This window comes from Tripterygium wilfordii, chromosome 23, assembly GCF_013401445.1.
Source record: "Tripterygium wilfordii isolate XIE 37 chromosome 23, ASM1340144v1, whole genome shotgun sequence".
NCBI classification, from domain to species: domain Eukaryota; kingdom Viridiplantae; phylum Streptophyta; class Magnoliopsida; order Celastrales; family Celastraceae; genus Tripterygium; species Tripterygium wilfordii.
The window spans coordinates 3,401,411-3,416,139 of NC_052254.1; the positions used below are offsets into that span (position 1 = coordinate 3,401,411).

General features: G+C 37.8%; 3 protein-coding genes across 6 annotated transcripts; 1 reads left to right on the forward strand and 2 right to left on the reverse strand.

Annotated features, from left to right (window-relative positions):
• Nucleotides 1-76: 76 nt before the first annotated feature.
• Nucleotides 77-4,630, reverse strand: LOC119992456 (SH3 domain-containing protein 1-like). 4 transcript variants are annotated; one of them, XR_005466401.1, is made up of 11 exons: nucleotides 4,285-4,630; nucleotides 3,125-3,238; nucleotides 2,909-2,978; nucleotides 2,417-2,565; nucleotides 1,981-2,082; nucleotides 1,702-1,902; nucleotides 1,293-1,355; nucleotides 1,045-1,197; nucleotides 765-839; nucleotides 501-658; nucleotides 262-403 (listed from the first exon to the last, which is right to left on the reverse strand). XR_005466401.1 is itself a non-coding variant. In XM_038839147.1 (10 exons), exons 1-10 carry the CDS (start codon nucleotides 4,342-4,344, stop codon nucleotides 260-262), a joined length of 1,131 nt encoding a protein of 376 aa, XP_038695075.1. In that variant the 5' UTR covers nucleotides 4,345-4,619; the 3' UTR covers nucleotides 77-259. The 4 variants fall into 4 exon arrangements, 3 of the variants coding, with proteins under 3 accessions (XP_038695075.1, XP_038695078.1, XP_038695076.1); XM_038839147.1 differs by lacking the exon at nucleotides 501-658 and having other exon boundaries at nucleotides 77-403; nucleotides 4,285-4,619; XM_038839148.1 differs by lacking the exon at nucleotides 262-403 and having other exon boundaries at nucleotides 410-658.
• Nucleotides 4,631-5,485: 855 nt separating this feature from the next.
• On the reverse strand, nucleotides 5,486-6,561 carry LOC119992677. Its single transcript, XM_038839473.1, has 2 exons — nucleotides 5,624-6,561; nucleotides 5,486-5,522 (listed from the first exon to the last, which is right to left on the reverse strand). Exons 1-2 carry the CDS (start codon nucleotides 6,559-6,561, stop codon nucleotides 5,486-5,488), a joined length of 975 nt encoding a protein of 324 aa, XP_038695401.1.
• A 587-nt stretch (nucleotides 6,562-7,148) lies between these two features.
• Nucleotides 7,149-14,729, forward strand: LOC119992649 (carbon catabolite repressor protein 4 homolog 4). Its single transcript, XM_038839447.1, has 10 exons — nucleotides 7,149-7,404; nucleotides 9,934-10,031; nucleotides 10,608-10,648; nucleotides 10,873-10,922; nucleotides 11,368-11,437; nucleotides 11,811-11,932; nucleotides 12,688-12,821; nucleotides 13,021-13,171; nucleotides 13,293-13,440; nucleotides 14,102-14,729. Exons 1-10 carry the CDS (start codon nucleotides 7,355-7,357, stop codon nucleotides 14,408-14,410), a joined length of 1,173 nt encoding a protein of 390 aa, XP_038695375.1. The 5' UTR covers nucleotides 7,149-7,354; the 3' UTR covers nucleotides 14,411-14,729.

Genomic DNA, 14,729 nt, shown 5'->3' on the forward strand with positions numbered 1-14,729 from the left:
AGTTCACAAAATCCCTTTTCTAAAACACAACTGGTTCTCATGATTTTGTTTGTTTTGGCCATGAACAAGTCTTGTATTCATGAGTGATTTACTCACAATTGACTGTTCAAAAAGAAAATGCTGGTTTATTGCACAAACTGATTGTGTATATAAAGCAAAATTGAAATTTACAGGTGATGAAGGCATAGCAATTGGTATGCAGCGAGGAACTACATATACAGTAGGCAATATGATTTTTGTACAACTATCCATTAGGTCATCAAGCGGGATTTTCTGTTGACACGGTTGAGCTTTCATCCACGAGCTTGCTCGCTGGCGCTATATCCTGCCTCACTACATAAGCAGAGGGAAACCATCCAGCTTTGCCCTTAAGTTCTCCTTCAGACCATCCAGTAGGAGCCACCTTATGATATTTAGCAACAGAAGTTTAGAACTAGAGTAGAAGGAGAGCAAGAGACGAGCACCAATCCGATAAGAAAATAATCCCCCAAATAGAATACCAGAGACATCAATATGCATCACATGGATTTAGAATTCACAAGCAGCAGCAGAAGGGTAGAAGGTCCAAAACGAGGTATATGCATGGTCTCCAAGCAGAAACATGACGGCCAAAGTACACAACATTTTAACATGTACAACCACCGCGCTACAATCTTATCTGTAAATTTTGAACGAAAGCATAGATGTTCATAAAAGGACAGGTTTATTATCAGGAGACGGTCATTATTTAGGTAATGCATATGCATTAGTAGTAGAAGAATCACCTGTCGAACCACAACATAATCATCCACTGATAGACTTAACTCCCCTTCTGTCTGAGCATCGAATGCGTGTACAACCTGCAAGGCCAAGAGTTACAGCCACAATAAGCACAACTTCTATGCAGTTTTTGGTGACAATTAAAAATATGTCAATCATGCCCACAAATGTTTCACTGGTAAGCAAATTCCATTATTCCAACGATCGCAATCAATGGTTACCAATATCCAATGATAAGTAAGACCAGCTTATGTGCAGCAAAAGATCTTAAAATAATGAACTTACTTTCGCAATAAAATAAGCATTAGTTTGATTAATATGAGTTGGATCATCAGGTCCATTTGAATTTGCATCCTGATGTGCCGTTGGGATATTCACATCTTTTCGTGTAGACGCTAACATTGATGAGGACTGCATTCTTTGCTCTTCCAGGCTCATCTAGCCCCAGCAATATACATAAATACATAAATAAATATGCAAATTAACATAAAAACTTTTCCCGCAAATATGGACCTACTATGCACATTACATACCTCATCATATAGCTTATCTAATAAAGCCAGAACATGTTGATGATAAGATCTCTCGGCATCTACCTGCAAAGTGGTCTCGTTAGGTGCATGTGCCAAAAAAGACCCACCTAAGCTCAACAAGAAGCATAGGTTTACAGATCACAAACAACACAGAGTAAAATGGTACCCAAACTCATGAAATTCATCTTCATAATTTTTGGTAATACGATGAAATCTCCATTTCACCCTCTACCCATCCAAGTGTTTAAAAATTTGAGGTCCTACTGTCCTATAGATCTACCATCAATGGAAAAAGTCACTTTATCATAAAGGTACATCAAAATTAGTGCAAAGTCCAAATTTCTGGTGCTTAAAAAAAAAAAAAAACCTAATGACATGCATACATGCAAGTATAGATAGATCACAATACCATAGAAAAAAGGTGCTGAAAAGTTGCCTGCTGCTGCTGATCTTCAACAGACAACATGGCATCAGTTGCTTCTCTTCCAAGTGCTTTCATAGTAGATATAAGCTCATTCAAACTTTCCTCTGCACTTCGAAGCTTCAGGCAACTCTCTGGAGTTACATCTGATTCTTTGGTCTTTGACCGACGCCTCAACACTTCAGCTGCCTGATGAGAAAATGCACACTAAGAATCCATTCTGTTTCTAAAAATACCATGAAAACCTAGGTAAACATCAGAGATTACCTGTGCTTCAACCTCTTGCTGGAGTCTATCATAACGACGGACTAAGTGCCGAGCATCCTCAAGAGGAGCTCCTGTTATTAACGTGCGTAGTGGCTCAGAAACCTAAATGTCAAAAACCTGTGATGTCATTAGACTTACAAAAGGGCAAAAAGACAAACCTTTCAAATATAGTACGAAAAAAAAAGGCTCAAAATACCAATTGTTGTTTCTTGATGATATATATATATTCTCTCTTACTAAATGAAGGGTGAAAGAAAATCATGCATGGGATCAACTGAATCTCATTAACAATTTCTTCTACTTTTGTTCACTCAACTTTACTCATTCTACAGACAAAAGAGACAACGCGCGCACACAAAAATATAAACATTAACAAACGTGACCCATAAAGCATGCTATAACCAATCTCACAAATGAATCTCAGAGAGAAATCTACCTGATCTCTTAGGATTCCAAGTAAAGTTTTCCTCTCTGTTTCGATCAAATCATATGACGTACCAAAGTCAAGTGTAGTTCTTGCAATGCGGTTATCATTATTTTGGTTCTCAGCTCCATATTTGCAACAATCTTCAGCCAACTTCCTTGCTATAATTGTTTAGGAGAAATCCCATGTATCAGCCTTTAAATAATCTTTTGGAAAACAATCCAAGATGGCCAGATCACATAAAAACAAGTTAGGTTAAGGACCCTTGACCTGAGGCTACTTTCCATTTATTTTTTGATCAGACCGCTTTCCATTTATTTAGAACGGGTTTGAGCGGCCCTTACAGGACAACTGTATCATTGTTTGATTGGACAGCTTCAGATTAAGCTGGTTTTCAATTGGTTGGAAAGAGATGCAACCATAGCCATTTACTGTGGGCGGGTTGCGAGGTACTATTGGATCTTTCCAAATCTAAAACAAATTCATCTTAGGAGAGAGACACACCTATCTCCATTTGCTTTGCACTTATAGAAATATAGCCTTCAATACCACGAACAATATTCCTCTGAAAATGCTGCGCAACATACACACTTCAAGATTTTGCCCAACTTAAAGCACAATCAAAGTATTAGTTGACATCACATAAATTTAAATTTGTCGTATTAAATGTGCCACTATAGTATGCAAGGAAATTAGTTGACAATGGCTTGATTGATGTACCTTAGCTGCTCTTGTGGAATGGTATAGATTTCGAAGTTTTTGGTGGCACTGAAGTTCAGCTTCTTCAACTGCAGAGGCGTCACTACTAAAATGTCCAATATGTTTCAGTAGTGCCTGTAAAACGTTTGATAGGATTAGTCATTCAATATGAAAAAAATGTCTTGCCCCCTCCGGTTCTTGAGAGAGGCTATCAGCTGTTTGGTTTTGCTGATTTCAGCTCTCAAGTGTTGAGTCATTCACATTCAAGATGGTGCAAAAGGGGAGAATCTCTTCTGTGAAAACGAAACCCCACATTGTTTGGGTGCTAGCTGCTGGGCTAATATATTAGATGAGGAGTCCGGTGTCCCCCTCCCTTGTAAGTGAGTTTGCAAGGGAAACATTGGGGCCCACATTTCTTTACATGGTATCGGAGTGGCCCAAGATCTTGATGGGGAACACTAGCCTCTACCCTATCCACGTGTTAGGCCTGGCATAGCCCAACCCGCACGTGCGGGGAGTGTTAAAAGTTAAAACGATATCCCACATTGCTTGGGTACTAGCTGTTGAGTTACTATATTAGAGTATTAAAGCGAAATCCCACAACGCTTGGGGTACTAGCTGTTGGGCTAGTATATTAGATGGGGTGTCTCCCTCCCTAGTAAGCCACTAAGGCCCCTTTGCAAGGGAAACATTGGGGCCCATATTTCTTTACATCTCCGGTGTATGTTTCTATTTCTGATCTTGTATATCATGTTGTAGGATTACTTTGTACTAGACCAAAACCAGTGGTTTGATATTCTTGCCAATCTGTCTCAAACAGAGCTCCAATTATTTGGAACCCTAAAGTAAACTCACCAATTTACCCGCTAAACCCCTGAAATTGAATTCAGAAGCTTCCTTGAGCCCCTCGGCCCAAAATATCCATACACAGAATCATCCAACCGTCTAATCATTACCACACCCCAGATATTGGCAACCACCAAGCTTCCTTGAGCCCCTCAGCCCAAAATATCCATACACAGAATCATCCAACCGTCTAATCATTACCACACCCCAGATATTGGCAACTACCAATGTCTGAAAATTAATTTCATAGAACTTCAAAAACCTCAATAAGAACCTAAAACATCAAACCCACGAAACAGAGAAAAAAAAACAACATAAAATACTTAACAGCTTACTTGCTGTTGCTTGGCAACCTGTTCTCTAAACCTGCTTGCTTGCTTCCTTATAGCCTCCATATATAGTCAAGTGCAGTACCCCGTTAAATCCCTGCTTTTTCTCTACAGCTTCCGTCTTTAGTACACTCGAAATCAGTGACCAACGGATGAAGGGGACGCGTATTACGCCTGCAAAACCCAAAAAAGCTAGATCTTTGGAGAAAGAGAATCTTTTGGTTACAGGTAGAGACACCCAAATAGGAGTTTGTGTGTGGGTCTTGGGAGAGAAAGTAACTGTAGAGGTAAAGGGAAAACCTCTGTATGTTACAGAACGAAAGGAACATTTTCGAAGAAGAAAAAGCCGTTTTCGCTAGTTGGATTTGACACGCACATGAACCTTCCCGTTGACGGTCCCACCTATATTTCCTAGTCAAATATTACAGCTGTGACGCCGCCTCGTTATATTTTCATGGAAAAGTAAAGAACTTAAGAGCATCCACAATGGTGTTATATTTAACATTGTTAGCAATACTTTTTGGATAAATATAGTGTTATACTCTCACAATGGATATAATGGAGTGTATTTCAAGTACTTGAAATGTTACTTTTTTGATAAATATAGCGCTACATGCACACAATGGGTGAAAAATGACACTTGAAAATTTAGTTGTGGAAAAATGATACTTGAGAGTTGGAGTATATATATAGTTGATGAATAGTGAAGAGAGAGATGATGAAAATGAGGAGAAATGTGATAAAAAGAAGAGAGAGGTGATGAAAAGAAAGAGAGAGAAGATGAAAAGAAAGAGAGAGAAGATGAAAAGGAAGAGAGAGATGATGAAAAGGAAGAGAGAGAAAATAGAGAAAATGAATATAGAGTGTTGGAATTTATGGAGTGTTGATGAATAGTATTATTATGGGACCCACTCATCCAATTAAATTGTGCCACATAGGAAAGAGGAGAAGAGAGAGAATAATTTTGAAGTGCTGTATTATATTATACTACTGTGGATGCTCTAATTGCAGCAATGTAGCCTCAGGAACTTGTGCAGGAATCGCACAAAGGAAAGGAACTCCAGCATTTGAAGGGTGAAGGATTCATAATTTTTTTTAAATGTTGTTAAAAAATATATTTTTCATCATAATAGATTATTGGTACACATATAAATAACCCAATTAATTGTCGATCGAACCACCCTGTTGACAACATTTATGTATTTTCTCAGTCAGCAAAACAATTGGAGGAAACAACTATGATCCTTCATAGCAGGTATTCTACCAGAATTTATATAAGCAAAAACCTTTATGTAAACTAGAATTGTGAAGAAACATTTACTGTATATTGTGATGGTAACACTACACTCTCCTTGTGATCTCATCATCACTTAGCTCATCTTCAATGTCATGGAAACTCATCCTTGCTGATGCCTGCTTTGCCCATTTGACGATTTTCTCTGATTCACGGCTGATCTTCTGCTGTTCCTTCATTGCCATCTTGAGAATCTTTTGCTGCTCCTTCACTGAAAATGTAGTCAGATCGGATAGCAAGTCATCATTTTTCCCCCAGTCAAGATCCATGTCCAATGCCTTACTTTCTCTGCTCTTTTGCCTGGAAACTTTCTTCGGAGAACACCAGAAACAGCCGGTTTTCCGAGGTGGAGATGGTGAATCCCTCCACGAATTTGGAGAGCCCGCAGGAGAAGACAAAGAACCAGACTTTAATTTCGGTTTAGTTTTCTTTTTCTCATGCGGGGTTTGCTTGGATGGCGAGAAAATCGCATTTTCAGTTAAATCATTTGAAGATGAATCCGAAGAAGACGAAATGGACCGGGGTTTGGATAATTTCTTCTGCAAACCCTTCTTCCCATTTGGGTTTTTCTTCTCACCCGACAATTTCTCATCCCCTATTTCAGAATTCGAAGGGGATGATCCTCTCTCCGAACCCAAATTCCAATCTGGTTTTTTCTTGGAACCCGAGAAACGCCCACTTTGCTCACCAAACACAGCACCATCGCCATCTGCTTCACCTTTCACTTCGCTCTTACTCAAATCGCTCTTCGAGCCATACAGAGCCTTGTCGCAACGACTGTTCCCAGTAGATCCGTAGCCGGATTTGGTGAGAGGGAACGATTTGAGTTTACGAAATCGATTCTCCAACTCACTGGGAAGGTCGGAATCATTGAAACCAGAGCAGTTAATTGCAGATACTTGCTCCAGAACACATAGCTCTTGTGCCTGAGAGATAAGTTCCTCCACTGCCGACTCGTCTATATCAGAAAGAAACCCAGAATCGGCCATTACTTCTGCTTCTGGAAGTGGGACAGAGGCGGTCAGGCAGAGCGATCCTAGGTACCCAATATTGGTGATGGCGTTATTCACGGCTACTTCTCAAGCAAATGAACAAACACCTTGTGGGTGTATCTACACCTTAGAAAAGCGTGAAGCTTTTTTCACACCTTGGACATCGTTGTCTTTCTCCGGTGATTTTCAAATGCTGTGGCCCCAAATTACACTCTCTCACTAGGATTACTTGATTCTCCTACTCTGTTTTCCAAATTCACTAGTCATGACATTCACTACCCACTACCCAGTATCACATTCTAATAATCTATGATTTAGAGAGGGAAAGCTCCATAGTTACATCAACATTAGTGTGTCAATGATGGATGGAGCATACAAAGATCAACTCTTTATTAATCTAATTGATGATTATATAGCACCAGACTCGCGTGTCTATCGTTTCAACTTTCAACATCAAAGTGTCTTTTTTTTTTCCTAAAATTTATCATATTCTAAGATTATGAACTTTAAAATACTTAAAAAAATATATTTTAATTCATAATTTTAACAATAAATTGGAGTCACTATCCCAATTGGGTGTCATAAACAAACTCTGGTGCTGGAGTCTTGATCCGGTGCGCAATCTCGCATGACAATAATGTGGACCTTCGTTATAATCCAGGCCTGATTTTGTAAAGGTCCAATTTTGTGTCTTTTTTTCACTGCTGGGTAGTAGAGAAGGGGAAACCTAAACCCACCAGAGTCTCAGAGACATCGGAATAGTTGAACAGCACTGGCGCACTCTCTCCTAATGTTAAAGGCTTCTCCTTTGCTCTCGTGGGTTCCTATTCCCTCCTTCAGGTACCCCTCTCTCTCTCTGTCAAGGATAACTACTTATATGCTTACTGAATGGTGCTTTGTTTGATGTGTTTTTGTATTTGTGAAAGCAAAATTACAAGAGTCTTCAACTGAATTTGCAGTTTTGTTTCAAAAGATGGAATCTTTTGAATAATTTTGTGATTTTTTGGGACAAGATATGGGAGCTTTAGAAACAAATTTCAAAAATTCCAGTATCAGATATTGTTTGGGCAAAGCAAGGTTGCTTATTCTTTTATTGGTTCTTTGAACAGTATTAATATGCAATACAGAAGGTGATATTAGCGACCAAGAAGAAAATGAGAGAGAGAGAGAGAGAGAGAGAGAGAGAGAGAGTAGATAGATTGTCAATGACTAGGCACTTTTGTTTCAAATTGATATGGGCGAGCGGTATAAGCTAGATTATCCAGATTATGTTCAAAATTTATTGGCATAACATTGCTTCTTTTTTTTTTTTGCTTGGCTTTCGATTTTGATCCTAGGCTTAATTAGATATATGCGACATTCTTTAACTTACGAACATCCTACGGCCTCTCCCCGACCCCGCCCACTGCGGGAGCATTGTGCATAGGAGTTGTTTACCTTTTTTATGAACTTTGAGATACAATCTTAATGTCTATGATGACCTCAAATTGTGTAATAAGTATAAGACACTAAATGATTGTTAGGCCTACTATACCCCCAGTATTTGTAACTCGTTTGCTCATTCATAAATATAAATAAATCAAGACCCTCTTCTTCTTTTTCTTCGTCATCCTCTTCCTTACACAAATATAACATGTTAGGAAACATATTTTTACTGTTGATTAAGACTTGAATGAACATTATGAACTTGATTATCTTCAAATGGTAAAAGAGCTTTACCATATCGGAAGAGATTTTCTAATCCTTTGGATGTTAACAGTGCCATGAAAGTCAGCTTTTGCAAGCTAAGTAACCGAGTTATGGGAAATTTAATGACAAAATTAGTGGCCGATCAATTTGAAATGCTAGCATCTTGGAAGCTGATTTCACTAAATGGAAAATTACTTCGAGAGATACACCTCTGAGTGAGCATAAAATCATTCCCCAGATTGGGCTTTAAGGCTGTATGTGATAGGCCTAGTCAATAACACTTCATGGCCGATCACAGCTATATCCTTTTAACCATTCGCATGAGGTGGTAATATGGGATAAGGCCTACTACATTCTTCCTCACCAAAAAGGGAATCATTCAAGAAGATGACACGTCATATGGACGGGGGCTATAAATCTGAAAACATGCGAGACACAGACAGAAAACCCTAGCCTCTAATTATTATTGATTTCTTGAAGCCTTGAGGGATCAGTCGAGAGGGAAACCACTGACTTTCAGTTCTTCCAAGTGTGTCCGGTACAGTTCTTACCCTTAATGCAAATCTGTAGAAATAGAAGTTGATTTTGTCAAAGATAATGGCTATTCATAATTATGAGGATTGAGGATTCGTAGGGTTAAGGTATATGAAAATACCCACAAATTTTTTTAAATGTTGAAGATAGAAGTTTAACAATGCAAATGGAGTATCAAGTATATGATAGATATACCCCAACTATAGTTTTGGCCTGTGACCTTTTAGTTTACCTTTATTGTTTGTTTCTAGTTCCTTTACGTTTGTTGCGTTTCTTGTTTGCTTGGGTTGTGACATGCTCATCCTGTTCTTTGCCAATGCCTGGATGGTGTTTAGTTTGTTACCTGTTTCCTTCAATGAAATATTATTTAGAAAAAAAAAGAGGGAAGGATTTAAAGAATCTAATGAAAAACAACAATACAATTATGTGCCTTTTTTTTATAAAAAAATAGTATAATTATGTGGTTGGTACTGTTTTATATGTGCTCAGTTACTCGTACCGAAAATGAATTGTGTAGAAAGTCAACTACTTCCCAAACCTAATAGCATAACCTCCTTTTCAGCCCCTCACATCCTTATTATTTCAAACTGTATGTAAACACTAGTGTCTGAGCACAACCTCCTTTCATCTCCACAGAGTCTTACAAACACACACCTTCTGTTCACGCATAAAACTCCTTTCACAGTCCACTTGTCACTTACATTTTATCTCATAATGTTAAAGGCTCTTCCTTTGCTACCCCGGCTTCCTATTCCCTCCTTCATCAGGTACCATTCTTCCTCTATGAATGTTAAAAGGGGTTTACTTGAAGGCTAAATACAGAAATGCTTTATGAATGATGCGTTGTTGGATGCATATTTGCACCTGAATTTTGCATTTATGTTTTAGAAAATGGAATATTTTCAGTAATTTTATATTTTCTGGGATGATAGGGCGATCATAAGATTTAATTTTGCCTCATATTGCCAAGATTGGCTAAAGATGTATCTGATGTATAAGCATACTCCGAAAATCCACTATCAGATATTGTTTGGGATAAACGAGATTTTTTTATTCTCTTATTGCTCTCTGAACAGCAATAATCTACAATGCTGGGCTGATATTCTACTGCCACTGGTCGTTTATTTAAGTTTCTAATTGTTGCAGTGTCTGTATGAGAAAAATGTCAACAGCCCCATCACCAATTTGCCCAAAATTCGTTTCTGTTGAAGGTGGCGATATCTACTCGAGAAATAAATCTGATGGTATGTTTATGATCTTCAGCTTTGTTGGTTTTATTGGTACATAACTACATATATATATATGTATATGTATATGCAATTAACTTGGATGTGTACCTTCACTCCATGATTTATTAGAAATTTCTTCATTTAATTTTCTTCTACAGCTTCATAGTTTAAAAGATATTGTATATTGTTAAACATAAATTTTAGACTTATGCAGTAGAAAAGCATGGGTCACCCAAGTTTTTTCCCAAAAGCTTTTCCTTTCTGATTAGGGAAACCTGGATGGATCGATTACTCTAATTTTTGGAAAGCTTCAAAACATGAAGAACAAGCTTAAGGCTAGCATTTCATCTTATGTGAACCTTGTTACTACGTAATTGACTTGTCCGATCGGCACTGGGTTTCATGCCAAGTTGTTTTTAAACATCCTTACCCATTTTTGCCTAAGCAAGGTGTTTGGTTGCTTGCTTAACATGACGACCTAGTTGTGTGGTGCTCTTTCTCCAACAATACCCAAGTGGCTGGCGTTGCCTTTTATGTGGTAGTGAATTGTATCTCACAATTCATCCTTGACATTTCAAATGTAATTTGCAGGCATAAGATTCCGTTTTGTGTCTTACAACATTTTGGCTCAGGTACGGAAATTTCGTCTCCAAAATTAGTGATTGGGGATGATGAACTAGTTTTGCTTTATTTCTGCCATGCATATATTTAATGTTTGAATTCAAATATATTTGCTACAAGGATGTTTATTGCTTTGAATCCTGATGATCAATAAAAGTTTTCATCTCATACTTTAATTTTTTATTCCGTTTTATATAGTTATTTTCTAACATTTGAATTTCTCTTTCAAATTTAGGCTTACGTGAAGAGTTCATTTTTTCCACATTCTCCATCACCTTGCCTCAAGTAAAGTCCTTACATTCTATTGATCTTTCTGCAAACATAAGTTGCTTTTATATTTCTTCTTCTATTGATATGAAAGATTTCAAGGCCGCTTGGATTAGAATAGTTCAGATAGTGTCATGTAATCTATATTTTCTTGGCCTTGAAAAAAAAAAAGGCTGGAAGCCTAGCATTGGAATCTATCAAGGCTAAGGGGGAAAAAAGAATAAGATTCTTTTTTATGTCAACATTGTGGTGCCTTATGTCCGTATTGTCAAGTATGCTTTTGTTCCTGAAATTTGCTTTGTTAATGTTTATTTAGAATTCATCTGCTGGCCAGTACGATGAGAAGAGAATTAAGTGGCTAAAATGATTTTTTTATCTTATGTTTCATTTAGAAGCTGATGTCTGATATACTGACTATCAACGCATGAGTAGGGATTCGATTAAGGTTGACATTTAATTGCAGATGGAAGGCTCGTTCGCGAACAATTTTATCTATTCTTAGAGACTTGAAGGCTGATTTCCTTTGTCTGCAGGTTTACTATCTCATTTTCGACGTGTTTTTGTTTTCTTTCATGGATTTCTACAATTCATATTCTTCAAATCTGAATGTTTCCCCTATGCTTGTTGTCTTGATTTTAGTCCCTATTATTTGAATATAAACAAGGCGAACTCATGGCCCAGTGGTTAGGTTCTCTCACAACAACATATAGGCATGGGTTTAAATCCTGGTAACAACCTCTCCTCATCAATGTGGGGATAAGGCTGTGTACATTGTACCCTTCCTCGATCGTGCATCCATTGTGGGAGCCTTGTGCATGGGATGGTTGACCTCGTGCCCTTGAGTTTGACTGCAGACATGAATACAAACTCGCTTCTTATTCATTTTGTATCTGCTGATATTTCCAGGAAGTAGATGAGTATGATGCCTTTTACAAAGGAAATATGGAAGCACATGGGTACTCTAGTATATATATCAAGAGAAGTGGGTCAAAGCGTGATGGTTGTGGAATCTTTTATAAGCAGAACTGGTACAGTAATATCCTTTTGTTTTTCTTAAGATAGCTGATCAGCTCTAGCTTTACAAGGAAGCAGATGCTGAACTGAGATCATCTGAAGTCATTTATTGAAGTAGGTCCAGTAATTTTGACCAGAATGGCTGTAGGTATAAAAGTCTAGTTGTAACCAAATTCAATGAGATGAGCAAGGCTCAAAGCCTAAAAAACTTGGTCATTTTAAATAATTTGAATTCCTTATGCACCGCAGCTATTTTGAGGCATGTTGTCAATTGAATTGATGGAATCATACATCTCATTTCTGCTTTTGCATACTTTTTTTGGCCTCTCTCTCCCTTTCTCTCTCTCTGTCTCTCTTTGTGTCGTCAACTTCAACCATTATTTATGTATAAGATGCCTAGTGACACTTTACCAGTACATTAAAGCCATTTCTCAGAGTTGAATGTCCTTGCCTGTTGTTTCTAGGGATGAGAATGAAAAAGTGTCCTTGAAACTAGGAAGGCATACCAACTTATGTTTCATCGGGATTTAAGACCAACGTGTAATTGCTTGACATTCCTATGAGAGTAATTCTGCATCTACATTTGCCTTGGGGTTGGAATAGATGCAATTTCAATTTTATGTAAATTTTATTAAAATAGTTACGAAGGTCATGAATTCATCAATTCAGAATGAATCATCAATCATATGCTATTCAATTAACAAATGTATATTAAACTGATGTTAGATTAGTTATTTGGCTAATTAAATCTGTCCTGCTGTATATCCAGTGCAGAGCTGCTGGTGGAGGAGATCATAGAGTACAATGACCTGGCCGATTCTATTGAAAATGAAGTCACTGTAGATGGCGATAAAAACAGTGATAAAGTGGCTACTGGAAATAGAGGGGCTGAATTGAAGAAAGGTAACTTTTCCTGCTATCACCTGGTTATCTTTGCTACATACTGGTGATCAATGCTCTTGCATACCCCAATGGCCATACGTACCCTATGTGTACTCTCCATCATCTCCGTGTATACTACTGTCATAGATCACATTGTCTTACTTTAGGAACAATTGCATCCCTGGTTGCTGTTTGCTTACCTTATAGTTTCTGTTTTCAGATTCAGCCAATAAAAGTACTCCAAAGGATTGTGGGGATATAAACGATCCTTGTGTAAGATTAACACGCGATTGTGTTGGAATTATGGCTGCATTCAAATTGAACAATCCTTTCCCCCACATCGTGGTTGTGGCAAATACTCATCTATACTGGTAGAGTGGTTCAATTTTCGTTCACGTGTTGGCTGCTGTTTAATTCACTGGGTTCAAGGAGCTTGCTTTCTTTTATGAGTTTTAGCGGTTGAATTTCTTGTGGATTAAAAATTTGCTTCAGGGATCCTGAATTAGCTGATGTTAAGCTAGCTCAAGCTAAATATCTCCTGTCACGCTTATCTCAGTTTAAAACAACGATATCTGACAGATACGAATGCATGCCTTCAGTAATTGTAGCTGGTGATTTCAATTCAGTACCAAGGGATAAGGTTTGTGAGTACCATTTGATTTCTTTCATTTTTCTAGGTTCCTTTTGTCATGTCTTTGTTGTGCTCTTATCGTCATTGGTTTATATATTACTTATGAATTTCATTATTGTCCTTAAAAACAGAGCCAAGAATAAATTTTAAAAAAAAAACATCAAAATGGGAGAACGTTGTTTTTAAACTTGTCCGTACTTTGGCGCTAAAGCCTTGGTCTTAAAGTTTCAAGTTTTAACCTGCGAATAAACCTGAGTCCTGTGGTATGTTTTTGTTCATAACACCGGTATAGGCACAGATACATGGTTTCCAGGTATAATAAGAGCTGCATTTTTATGAAGAATTGAAGATGGTAGCGGTCTAACTATTAGACTATCCTCCTTCATCACCTTGGGCTACTTACGTAGTCATTTATTGTTCGAGAGTAAGACCAGTTCATTGAGCCTACCTATGAAACAAATTTGTGGTTACTTTTGATAAGCATAGTCAATGGTCTGAAGTGAACATGGTAGTGACCAAGCTCAAGTTTTTTACAAGTACTACTTTGTACACAATCCTTTCGTTTTCCTTAGTTACTGAGCTTTGAGTAATGCTTTGATATCGTATGGCTTTTTAGTCCTCAGGAAGATCTGAAGTTTCTGTTATTGATCTGAATTTTCTGTTACTGCAGGTTTACCAGTACCTTACTTCAGGCGGCAACCCTTCAGCACCACCGGTGGAATGCCTAGGAGAAGTTCCGATTCCTTTATGCAGTGTTTATGCACATACCAGAGGAGAACCTGCATTTACAAACTGCACTCCAGACTTCACGGATACGCTTGATTATATTTTCTTCTCACCTTCTGACAACATAAAGCCTGTTGGTATTCTTGAACTTCCGGATTCGGAGTCACCAGGTATCGTCGGTGGACTTCCCAATAATTTCTACCCCAGCGATCACCTGCCGGTTGGAGCTGAATTTGAGATCACCAGAGAATAATGTGTATGTATGGTGTTTCATTGATTACAATTTACAAAGTTCGGTTACTTGCAGTTCAAATCATTCAAAAAATTTAAAGGTAATAAAATTTGGCTGAGAAATTTTGGAAGACTGTTCTTAGCCAACTTGATAAGATGTTACAGTAACTCTCAAAATTCTTTATGTTAAATTTCTTTCTTGTCGCATTACCGGCGGATTTTGTGAACAATCCCTTGTAATCTGTTTTTACATAGAATGTTTCTAAAAATGTTGGAACAGATTTCTCTGAGCAGAATGTTTTGAATACCTTGGGAATGTCGAAAGTTTTAGGGTTTTGATC

Coding starts and splice junctions, on each gene's coding strand:
- LOC119992456 (XM_038839147.1), bottom strand. CDS start 4,344: ATGGAGGCTATAAGGAAGCAAGCAAGCAGGTTTAGAGAACAGGTTGCC. Junction 3,239..4,284: donor AGGTTGCCAAGCAACAGCAA/GTAAGCTGTTAA, acceptor AACGTTTTACAG/GCACTACTGAAACATATTGG. Junction 1,356..1,701: donor TTCAGCACCTTTTTTCTATG/GTATTGTGATCT, acceptor ACCACTTTGCAG/GTAGATGCCGAGAGATCTTA.
- LOC119992677 (XM_038839473.1), bottom strand. CDS start 6,561: ATGGCCGATTCTGGGTTTCTTTCTGATATAGACGAGTCGGCAGTGGAG. Junction 5,523..5,623: donor GATGAGATCACAAGGAGAGT/GTAGTGTTACCA, acceptor CCTGCTATGAAG/GATCATAGTTGTTTCCTCCA.
- LOC119992649 (XM_038839447.1), top strand. CDS start 7,355: ATGTTAAAGGCTTCTCCTTTGCTCTCGTGGGTTCCTATTCCCTCCTTC. Junction 7,405..9,933: donor GTTCCTATTCCCTCCTTCAG/GTACCCCTCTCT, acceptor TAATTGTTGCAG/TGTCTGTATGAGAAAAATGT. Junction 10,649..10,872: donor CTTACAACATTTTGGCTCAG/GTACGGAAATTT, acceptor TTTCAAATTTAG/GCTTACGTGAAGAGTTCATT.